General features: G+C 55.2%; 1 protein-coding gene across 3 annotated transcripts in view; it reads right to left on the minus strand.

Moving 5' to 3' along the window:
* Positions 1 to 11,132, minus strand: part of PPARGC1B (PPARG coactivator 1 beta) — a 112,246-nt gene extending 101,114 nt beyond the window's left edge. For 2 of the 3 annotated variants that reach the window (XR_014310516.1, XM_082726283.1), the window contains exon 1: positions 10,104 to 10,432. Coding sequence is in view for 2 of the 3 variants with exons in the window: in XM_082726283.1 (XP_082582409.1) it covers positions 10,104 to 10,181 (78 nt within the window). In the remaining variant the exon portion in view is untranslated. Of the gene's footprint in view, positions 1 to 10,103; positions 10,433 to 11,127 lie in introns of those variants that run through there. The other variant, XM_082726284.1, reaches the window with a different exon arrangement.
* Positions 11,133 to 11,553: the final 421 nt, after the last annotated feature.

Genomic DNA, 11,553 nt, shown 5'->3' on the forward strand with positions numbered 1-11,553 from the left:
CCACATCCCACATCACTTCTGCCCAGCTCCCCCCAACTGAGGCCAAGTGCAGATGTTACCCATACCCCCTATTCCAGCCCCCTCTCTGGGCCAAGCAGGATTAGCCACACTGCAGGGGTTAAGACTGAGTGCTCAGAGAGGTTAAGACAGTGCCTGAGGCTCAAGTTCCAGCCTTGCCACACTCTCTGCCTGAGGGATGTGGGGTAAGTCACTCATTTTTGGTTTGTCATAGTTCCAACCTCACCGGATGGATTCAACCTGAGGACTTAACAAGATGATGCCCCCAAAGGGCTGTGCCTAGCACCTGGCACGTACCAAGCGGTCATCGAACGTGAGCGGTCTTCTATGAGTACTGCAATTAATAACAATATTAATGAAAACCTTAGCTGATTCCTCATTGCCTGCCAGGTGCAAAGTCCTGACCAGGATGGTCAAAGCTCTCCCCTTGGGCCAAGTTCCTTGTCTCTCCTTTGGAGTGGTGGGAGGGCAGGTCTAAACTCAGCAGGGGGACAGAGTACACGAGAGGTCTCTAACAGACTTCGGGATCGCAGAGCAGAAAGGGCACACCTGCAAGAGGGGTAAGGAGAAGAGGCCGTAGCCCTCGTGCTGGGCCGGGAAGGGGTGGGGAGAGGAGACAGATTCCTCATGGGAGGAGTCCTAGTGGCCCCCGGTACAGGGAAGGAACTGCAGAGTGGCACAACAGCATGACCTCCAAAGTCAGCCTCAACCTACTCAATTGTGAGATGAAGAGTGGGGACTACTAGTGGGGCTCCTAGGAGATGACATGTGACTATGAATAATTTATGTGAATAACTTAGCTCAGGGCCAGACCAAGTACCTTGAAGCCAGCCCCTGATCCCAGGCCCATGTTAAGAATATGGTATTGGGGACGCCTGGGTGGCTCAGTTGGTTGAGCGGCTGCCTTCGGCTCGGGTCATGATCCCGGCGTCCTGGGATCGAGTCCCGCATCGGGCTCCTTGCTCGGAAGGGAGCCTGCTTCTCCCTCTGCCTCTGCCTGCCTCTCTGCCTGTGCTCGCTCGCTCTCTCTCCCTCTATCCCTGACAAATAAATAAACTCTTAAAAAAAAAAAATAAATAAAGAATATGGTATTGGTCTATCCCTGCAGCAGGGGATACAGTGTTGTGTGGTCTCCCGCTAGCTGAGGAACAGACTGACAGATGAACAGGCATTTGAGGCCTTGAATGCCAGACCTAGGAGCTTGCCTCAGCAGGCTGTGCAGGGTAAGCTTACAAACATTTTCTGCTGTCGGGGCTGCAGCCTGGGATCGCCAGCAGCACCGAGACCCGGTCATCCACAGTGTCAAGGAGCCAAGACAGGGCCCTCCCAGGTGTCCTGGGTACCACTCTTCCTGGGAGGAGGTTGGGACCAGAAATAAAGGCTCCAGCAGCCACGTTGCCAAGGCTGTTTGCCATGGCAACCTCAGGGAGCCACTCGTGGGCCGGCTGCCGCGACTGCTCAGGGCCTGGTTTCTAACGTCTCCTCGCTCTCCCTCTGCTAAATGGCTGTGTTCTGCCAGGCAAGCACAGGGAAAAAACACAGCCGCAGAGCTGCTGGGGAACATCCATCTCAGACGAGCAGGGCTCGCCCGGCTGAGTTCCCAGACAGTGGGTCCCAGACAGCTGAGTGTCTGCCATCCAGAGCCAGCCCTGCCCACGCAGACAGGAGCTCGAAGTCCGGTCCTGCACCTCGGCTAGGTGATCTGAAGCCAATCCTGGACTGCTCACAGCGGGTTTCCATACTTCAAGGTAAGGGCACTTGAGTCCGATGGTCTGTAAGGCCCACCCAGCTCCCTTAGAGCTCAATTTTACATGGGTGTTTACATTGTCAATTGGGGTCAGAGAGGTTAAGACACTTGCTCAAGGTCACACAGCCAGTAAGTGGTAGGCGCCTGGATTTAAATCCTTGGCAGTTAAACTCCAAAGGTAAGAGAGCTCTTAACCACTTTCTGATACTTCTTCTCTCTTCAAGTAGCATCTAACTGGATTTGGTTTTCTAAAAGTCAATATATTGCGTCCTTGTTAAGGCTGGATGGGATTCCTCTTCAGCTCCCCCAGAAGCACAGGGGGAGAGAAAACACAATACTTTGAACAAGAAACCTCAGGGCCTCAACAGGATCAAGGACCTAGAGCTCAGTGGGAACACAAATGGCAGGCTCCAAGAGGTGTGTCGGTTTTCTTACTGACAATGGCCCCTCCTGACTGAACATTCCTAAGCACTTTAAAAGGCATCATCTCAACTAGCCCTGAAGCCCTCCAAACTCCGCTCAGAGTCCCATTTCCCAGGAGGGACACTCCAGACACAAAGAAGCCTTGTGTCAAGGGCACAGGACTGCCTCAAGCAGAGCCAGACCAGACCCCAGGGCTCAAAGCCCTCTCAGCCACCTAAACAAATAATTAGAGCAAATGTTTGTTTTCTTACCTAAAAGACCGAGCAGTAATTACAGGCCTTTGGGGATAATTAATCAATTACCTTAGCCTCCCATTTATAAGTCTCTCTGGTCTCCTACCCTACCCCTGGGCAGCAAATCAGTCCCTGCCCTGAAGAACAGGCAGGGTGCGGGAAAATTTTTAGTAAAGAAAGGGCAGGGTGGGGACCCCAGGAAGCCTAGCTGCCATCATGGGCCTACAGACCCTGTGCCCCACCTGGCTGTGGGCTTCAGGTCAGACGTCTCCCCTTGGTCCTGTGAACCCAGGCTTCTGACCGGGCCACCTGGGCAACAGTGTCTCTCTGAACACTATCCACCTGGCTATCCCCCAAAGCGGAGACTACCCCAACCACCACCCCCAAGTCCTGATCCTAGGACAGAAAGGATCCGAGAGCCTGGCACATGGACCTCCTCCAGCTAGAATGGCTTCTCTCTGTGCCTCCGTGACCCTCTTCTGGAAAAGGCAGGGGGAGAACGGATCCTCTCCAGCCAGCCTCCCGAGCAGCTCAGGGGCCAGTGTCCCAGGTTAGCCCCTCACGTGCTGCAAAACCCTATGTGTGGACCCAATCCCGGCACGCTTACAAAATGGGGACAACAGAACCAACCTCCTGGCTGTAGGGAGAAACCGTGTGCTAGTACTAAAAAGTCTCTCCACAAATACCCGCCGAGACAGTCACGGATAACACGACGTGGTGTGTGGGTGGATGAACAAGAGTGGCCATGCGTCCAAAATGGATGAAGCCAGGTGATGGGAGCACAGGAACTCACTACACCATTCTGCGCACACACACACACACACACACACACACACACGCACACACACACCCCGCCGCTCCTTCTCTGCGTGCTGGCATCTGCCACAGGAACGTGTTTCACATAAAACTCCTCTTCAGAGAGCCTGACATCTAATCATCTAAAACATTCTTCTGTCCCCAAAATCATCTACTTAATGGGTAACCACAGAGTCAGCTCAGGATAAAAATTCTACTTCTTTGCCCTCGCAGGGCTGTCAACCGGAGCGGTAGGGAAAAAGCACGCAGACCCCAAGGGAACAGGAAGTAGCGCCGTCCACTTGAGGGTCAGAGTCAGAGTCAGAACACTTGGTGTTAGGCTCTCCCTGGAGGACAGGTGTGGGGATGGGGAGGGGGGCGGAGCTTCAAGTGCAGGTGAGCTATGAATGCCTTTAAATGGTGGGGGTGGAATGGTGGGGGCGGGGGCGCATATTCCAGGCCTTTCCACAACCATTTATCACACTCCCCCTTCTCAGGAACACAGCCAGCTACCGATAACAAAAGGAGGAGCAGTGTCTGCCCTGAAGGGACTCCGGTGTGTGTGGGGGGGGGGGGGGGGACACACTCATTCACTCAGAGAAAATGTAGAATGCCTGAATTCCAGGCAGTTGTCTATTCACTGTGGGGAGAAAAACGGAGAACAAAAACAGACGAAAACCCTTGCCCTCGTGGAGCCTGACAATCCCGAGCGATTCCCTAAATGATAAAACTTCATGGGACCTCTACCAGGAAAGATGTCTATTATTTGGTGCTTATTACACGGCACGCACTGTGTTAGGTGCTTTAAATCCAGTCGCCATTGGGTTTGCGTGGACTTCTCACAACAGTTAAATAATGGAAGGGCAGAGAGGTTACGTGACCCACCAAAGGTCTCACAGCCAGCAAAGAGCAGACCCGGGAAGAGGCTGCCCTCCAAGGGAGTGTGGAGGCCAAGCAAAGGACGGAGACAGAGAAGCTCACACTTCCAGGAAGAATATTCATGACACCCATGGGGTGGGCACATCCCAAAGAGAAAGCAGACCCATCAGGATAAACTGCCTTACTCTCCCGGCTTCAAGTACCCGAAGGCCCTTGAACATCAGGGTTCAAGTTTAGGCTTGAATGTAAAAAGTGCTGGACAGCCATGGGTGATGTGTGAGAAAGGGAGTGACATCAGACACGCACTCTAGTAACTGCAGGACTCCCATAGTCGTGAAAGGACAAGGACCTAGACGGGAGGAAGGGGAGAGGAACCGAAAAGCCATTCAATCCAATTGATTGTGCATCAATTGAGTGACACCTGAGTACCTTGGAAGAGAAATGGGAAATGGCCCAGCTCATTCTCTTCCAAATGACTTTATCTGGGTTTCCTTCACCTTCACAGAATAAGAATTATGCTTCCCGTTTTTACATAAAAAAGATCGCAAGGAATTATGCTTCCCTTTTTTGCATAAAAAAGACTGCGCGAAGGGGAGTTTGCATTATACTTAATCCTGCCCTTCTAAAGGACGTTCAAAGAGAATTTCAAGTTTCCTCAGCAGCTGACTGGCTGCTCCTCGTTTTACATACATTTAAGTCTCAACGCTAAGAGCTAGTGCCTATGATCCCCATTTCAGAGACTGAGACACTGAGGCCTAGAGAAGCAGAGGGCCTATGAGTTGTCTTCTCTCTGTGCAATGCTCCTTCCTTTGCTTGAGGTGCTAGAAATACGGTGCACAGAAACAGAGTAGCCCCTGCCTTCTGAGCTTGGAGTCATGTGGTCCCGGAACCGGGCCTCTGATCCTGGCTATTCTACTCACTCCAAAGCAGGGTAGCAAGTAGGGTATGTGCAGCAAGCCAATGAGTTCTCTGAAACTGTCAAATCCTCCTCTCTAAAATGGTAACAGTCATGGCACCTTCACTTTGTAGAATCTTTACAAGGATAAAATGCAACCATGCAAAAAGGCTTGGCGGTGCACATGGTATCTATAAAGGGGGCTCTAATGTGGAGGACCATGCGGGAGGAGCTAGCTGTGAACACTGCAATGCTCACATTATGACCTCACTTCCAAGCCCAAGCCCCCATTTGCAAGGCTGCTTCTGACTCAAACCAGTATCCCTTCTATTATTCCAGAGAGAGAGGGAAAAGGGTGACTCATCCCCCAGCAATGGCGGTGGAGCTTCTGGCTGGCCTGCACCAGCTGGGGAGAGCAGAGCCCCAAGGTGAAGGGGAATTAGGAGCCCCCAGGGCCCTGCTGCTGGGCCATCGCCTCTCTGGGTTCATCCTCACCATCAGTACCAGCCAGGGAGCCCCAGTGAGAGGGGAGCCCCTGCTTCAGGTACAGGAGGCCAACAAACCTGTCCCCTTCTGGGCTCAGGTCTGAAGAAGTTACGCCCCCTGTTCTCACACAGGTGGAGGGTGGGCAAAGACAGCCAGCCAAGGCGACCCTTCCACCTGCCCCTCCAGAGCCAGGAACTTTGGCTTAGAAAATAAGTTAGCCCCAGCTTCAGGGGCTGTGGGAACAGCAGCACTGCAGACCCAGGAACTGGACACTAGATGTTCAAGCCACCTGCCCAGTTCTCTGGGTGAGGGGCCCCTTCTGAGTACTCAGATCCAGTTTCAGAATAATAGGGGGACAGGATCCCAAATGAAAAATGGGCCAAATTCACAAACATGACATTTCACAGAACAGAACCAAAGTGGCCCATAATTATGGGGTGGGGGGTGGGGGGGTGGGAAGCATCACAAGTGATCAAAGAAATGCACATTAAAACAAAAGGGTAAAAGAATTTATTGATGAACAGACTGGCAAAAATGAAAAACAATTAAAATATCAAGAGTTATTTGGCTACAGGGAACCAGGCATTCCCACACAACGCTGGTTAAGTGTGTAAATTAGCACAATCCTTCTAGAAGGCAATCCAGAAATGTGTTTACCAAAAGCCTGCAAAGTTCCTTTGACAGAGTAATTTCACTTCTAGGAATTTTAATGAAGGAAAGAAGACATATGCAGAGACATTCGTTTAACGTGGCTTACAAGCACAACAGAAATTATAAACAAATTAAATGACTAACAACAAAGGGCTGATTAAATACATTGTGGTTCAACCCTCAATAAAATACTATATAACCATTCAGATATTAAGACATGAAGTAGAGTATTTATTGATGTGGAAAGACAATCACAGCATATTGTCTGGAGGAGAAAAAAAGCAATACAACAGTATGATTCCAAGTTACAATGAATATATAATGAAAGACTTCATTTTTGTGTGACCAAAAGAATCCATAGGAATCGATAGGAAAGAAAAGTCTGGAAATATATATAAAAATTAATAGTGGTTACCTCTGGATAAGATTACATGTTTTCAGTATTTTCTTTATGCTTGCCAGTATTTTCTAACTCTACTATTAAATATGTTTCAGTGATAAGAGATTGGACCACATGATTTATAAAGTTGCTGCCGACTCTGACATTTGGGGCATCTATGGCTATGTCCCAAGTGACTTCAAAAAACCCATATTTAGTGTGGGCTTACTGTGTGGCCTCTGAAGCCAAAGTCATGGCCCACAGCTATAGCTTTCTGCATTCCTCTCTACCCATACTCAATGCCCAGCTGTCTCAGGGCCACCCTGGCCTCTTCCCCTGTCTGCAATTCACATGCCTAGCCAAGGGCTGAGCAAAGGAACTCAGCATGGTGGCAGGTGCCATGGGGGCACAAAGAGATAAAAGGCACCACTCTAGCTCCAGACTCCTACTGGGCCACAGGACTCACATACAAAAAAGTACTTGGTTGCATAACATAGACTAAGAAAACCAAAAGAAAGAGAAAGCAGGGCAAGCTGGGAAAGGAAGGCCTGCTGGAGAAGGCCATGCAGGAATGGGGGTGAGGGCACTGGAGGAAAGGGGCACAGGCTGGGCAAAGGTGAAGCCAACCCAAAGTCCTCTGGGAGACATGCCCCAAACCTGTCCAAGAAACTTTCACAATCCCTGGTCTGCAGAATTTCTGAACTTTGGCCTGAATGGGTAAAAGTTAAGTCTCCTAAACAGAATTCCTCGCTCTATCTGACTCTGGATTAGCCAGTGAAGACAAGCCTTTCTGATAAAGACAATAAATTACCTTTTTATTCACTTTCCCCACCACTTCCTAGGGGGAGATGGAGGGGAGGGTCAGGGAGGGATTGGAGGAGGAGGAGTCGTCACCGGAACACCCAGACATCTCACATGCAAGCACTGCTCACCCCCACCACCTCGACCTGGTCTTCTCTTCGGCAACACCAGCCCCATTTGACAGATGGAGGAAAGGAGGCTTGGAGAGTTAAAAATGGCTTGCTCCGGGGTCACCCAGCCAGAGAGTGGGGAAGGCGACTCCACTCAGGCCTTCTGACTCCAAGTCCAGTGCTATTTCGAGGTAACACACAGGACCTGGAGTCAGGAGCCCTGGGTGGCTCTGTCACCCGCTGGCTGCGTGGTCCTGTACAAAGCCGCTCACCCCTCACAGCCTCTATCCCCAACTGTAAAATGAGGAGGCACGTGATGGCCCGCCCAGGTCCTCTTCCGGCTGGGCTCTATGAACCTTCTAGGGGTGGCTGCAAAGCTCCCCTATCAATTACATTTCCCAAGTTGGGCCGGCAAAGATCACCGGAGGAGCCTCAGCCTGTCACGTGGTTAAATAAAAAAAGCAAACGTCCCAGATTAACTTTCACTGCGCTGCTTCTGCTGACACCTGATTACCCAATTTTCTAGTTTCCTTGGGTGAAATATCCCTGCAGAGTAAGCCCGCTGAGCGCCTAAGAGGACAAATAGTTAATTATTGGTGAGCCAAAGAACACCAAAGATGGAGCTAAAACTAGGGTCCAGAACCGTCAGCTCCTGCTAGGGGTCCCTGAACAAGTCTCCAGCTATCTCAGGCCTCCTTCACCGGAGTCTCAGTCCAGAGGTTTGGAGCCCCCAACACACACCCCCCAGGCAAATGGGAGGGCTGAGGACAGAACTTTCCCAGGGTAAACTCGGTCCCACCCGCACCCAGTCCCTCTAGCCCTGGCTGCCGGACAGGGGTAGAGGGTGGGGGCACAGGGGACGCTGGACTAGAGACGGGCAGCAGGGCGGTGGTGGTACTGGGGCTGGGATCTGCCATCCGAGCAGACGTGGGCGCGGGGCTGGCGACGGCGCCCGGTGACCGCCGCGGGAGCTCCACTGCAGTTTCGTCAGAGGTAAAGGTACGCGCCTGGCGCGCGCGGCGTGTGCACACAAACACACACACCCGCGCGCGCAGACCGCTCATCACACACTACCCCCCCGGCCCGAAGAATGCGCGATCACACGCCACCACCCCTTCGGCCCCCGCCCCGAAACCACTCCAGCACGCCCGCCACCGACCACGAGGCCCCGCGGCTCCCTGACGCATGGATGTCTGCAGCGAGCGAGGGCCGTCCCTCTCCGGAGCGTGGCGGGCTTCCTCTCGGCGACACCCGCCACGCCGCGCCGTCCCAGCCGCCAGCCGGGAGTCGCCGCCCGGAGCTGAACGTCTCGGCTTGCTGCGTCCCCTCCAAGTCGCGTCTCACGGCTGGGAGTCAGCTTGCAAGCCTCTCCCCGCCCACCCGGTCCCATGACAGCTGCTGCCGCCCAAAGACAGGCAGATTATAACAAGAAGCAAAGTTTCCCTCTCTCTCCACCCACCGCCCGCCCCCCCTCCGCCTTCCCCCTCCCTTCCAGTGTTATGCAAAACGAGCCGGCACCGGCGCTCCGACTCCAGGTACCAAACCAGCCCTCGCAAGCCGCGCCCGGTTCCGCCCGGCGGCCCCTCTCCGCGTCCAGCGGTGCGCCCGCATCCGGGGTCTCCTTCTCACCTCCGCCGCATCCCCAGCCTCCCGGCCACCCGCAGCCAGACGCCCAGAGAAAAAACCCTAACTATGGGGCCAAACTTTATGCTTGCAACAGGCATGGGGTGGGGAAAACCAAGGAAGGGGTGGGGGGCGCACACGCCTTGTGCGGGCATTTTCGGTGGCGGCTTGTCCCAGGAGCAGCCCCCCCCACCTCGTCTCTAAGTCATCAGCGCCCTCGCAAACACACACCCCCCCCCACCCCGGCACACCAAAGCACCCTCTCCTGTCACGCGCGTGTCGCCGGTGGGGCTCCCAGGCGCAGCCAGAGCCCGGGACGCCGCCTCGCGTTCCCTTCCCCCAGCATCGCCGAGCGCGCACCGGGGCCGCGCGCCGCAGGGGGACCCAGGCGCCCCCAGACAGTCTTTCCACCCCCATCCTGCCGTGCTTTCCTCCCCGGGGGCTCCGCCGGTAGCGAAACCAGGAAGATTCTATCTCCGCCGGCATGTCCACGTGCCCCGCAGCCCCCTAAGCCCTTAGCCGGCAACTGGCAGGAAACTCCGCGCTGCGGGCGCCGACGGGGAACCGCGGGGGGCCAGCAGCAGCACGCGGGGTACAGGAGACCCGAGGACCAGGGCACTCCGGGGACGGGGACAGGCGCCTGAGCCCGGGCCCCAAGTCCACGTGAAAGTACGGCAGCAAGTGCCGGGAGTCTGAGGGCGCGCCTCCGGCACCCAGGGCCAGCCTCAGGGTCCCCCACACCTTGGCGCTGCTCCACCTCCCCAAGGAAACGCGGTACCCCCCACCTCTGCTGGCGGGGGGAGCGGACTCCAAGCAAGCGAGGCTAGACCCTCCCCGGCGGCCGTAGCGGCCCCCACGCTCCGGCTTGCGTGGGGGGGGGGGGGGCTCCGACTCCCTGCCTCTGTAACAGAGCATCGCAGGGCGCATGGAAGGGGGGCTCTGCAGCGGGCACCCCCGTTCCCCCCAATGCGCCCACCGCTGCCTCCCGGCCTCCGCGGCTGCGGCGGCAGCCCCCGCAGCTCAGCACCCCTGGCCCCAGGCCCACGGCCCCTGCTGGCCGTACCTGCGTGTCGGCGAGATAGTTGAGGAAGAAGGAGGAGAGCTCTTCGTCCAGCAGCGCGCCGCAGTCGTTCCCCGCCATCTTCCAGCCGCGGCTGCAGCGTGCGGCGGAGTCAGCGCCGAGCCGGCCGGGGGGGAGGGAGCGAGGGAGGGAGGGAGGGAGGCGGGAGGAGGGAGCGAGGCCGGCGGGAGGCGGAGGGCGGAGCTCAGGCCCCGGCTGCCGCAGGGCCGCTGGCTGCGGGGGCGGGGCCGCGCGGTGCCCGCGCGAGCCGGGGGTCGCGCCCCCACTTTCCTGCGCCACGTCTGTCTCCGCTGTCCTCGCCCGCAGCCCACGGCCGGGAGGAAAGCGCCCGCAGCCGGGTGACGATGCCCCAGACAGCCGCCCGATGCCTGCGCAGCAATGCGGGCAGCCCCCTGCTCCTGCCGGAGCGAATCACGTTGCGTTAGCGCTGGGCGGGTCCTTTGAGACAACCTGCTTCTGCACAGCTGGGTAAACTGAGGCCGGAGAAGGTAGACTGTGTGTGAAGTCACGGTGCATGTCAGTGGCAGGAAGACAAAGCTCAGGTCTGACTGCCCCAACGATTCCAGTTTCTCTACCTGAGCTGCAAGCCCAGAGAGGGAGGAACACCATAGGTCAAAGGTAGAGAAATCAGGGAAGGCTCAAAGAGGGGGTGGCCTTTTTTTTTCCCTTTACCTCGAAGGACGCATTGATCCATATTCTGTTAAGTTTGACCGTTTCCCTCAAGTTTTCCTTCACTCCCCTACCGCCCCCCTCCGCCCCCCACCAAACTTCAATGACTTATGTTACCATGGCCCACAATAACTTGAGGTGCCCAAGCTCCTGCCCGCTTCCCCAGGCCCCCTGGCCTCCCAGTTCCTTCGATGAACCATTTCACAACGGGCTTACACACACAGAGTTCTGTCCCCTGCACAGAGCCCATTCACCTAGTAACGTCAGCGTATCCTTCCCTACTGCCACTCAGACAGTCAATCCATTCCTTCTCTCTGCACCCGCCCCCCCCCCCCGCCCCCAACCCTGGGTGTCATGGGCTTAACTCTGCAGACCTTTCCCTTAAAACACAGGCCACAGCTGCCATTTTACATTTGTTCCCATGAAGATTAGATCTTACTAGACTCTAAGACCCATGAAAGTGGGGAATGAATCTGCTTTGCATTTGCTGTGTCTCCAGTGCCTGGCACATAGTAGGTGCTTAATAAATACTGTGCTAACTGTAAAACCCAGAGGATTAGGATTCCCCACCACCGGCACCACACACTGAACAGATAAGAAAACTGCTCAGAGTCAGTGGTGCCAGGACCAAACTCCTGACTGCAACCTTGAACTCTCACCATCATGCCCTCCTGTTTGTTTGCCAGGCAGCAGATGAGGGCACCGCCTAAATAAAGGCATAAAGGCGGGAAGATTTAGGCCTATTTCATTGGGCACGCCTGCC

Source organism: Mustela nivalis (genome assembly GCF_964662115.1).
Source record: "Mustela nivalis genome assembly, chromosome: 3".
In the NCBI taxonomy this organism is placed as follows: domain Eukaryota; kingdom Metazoa; phylum Chordata; class Mammalia; order Carnivora; family Mustelidae; genus Mustela; species Mustela nivalis.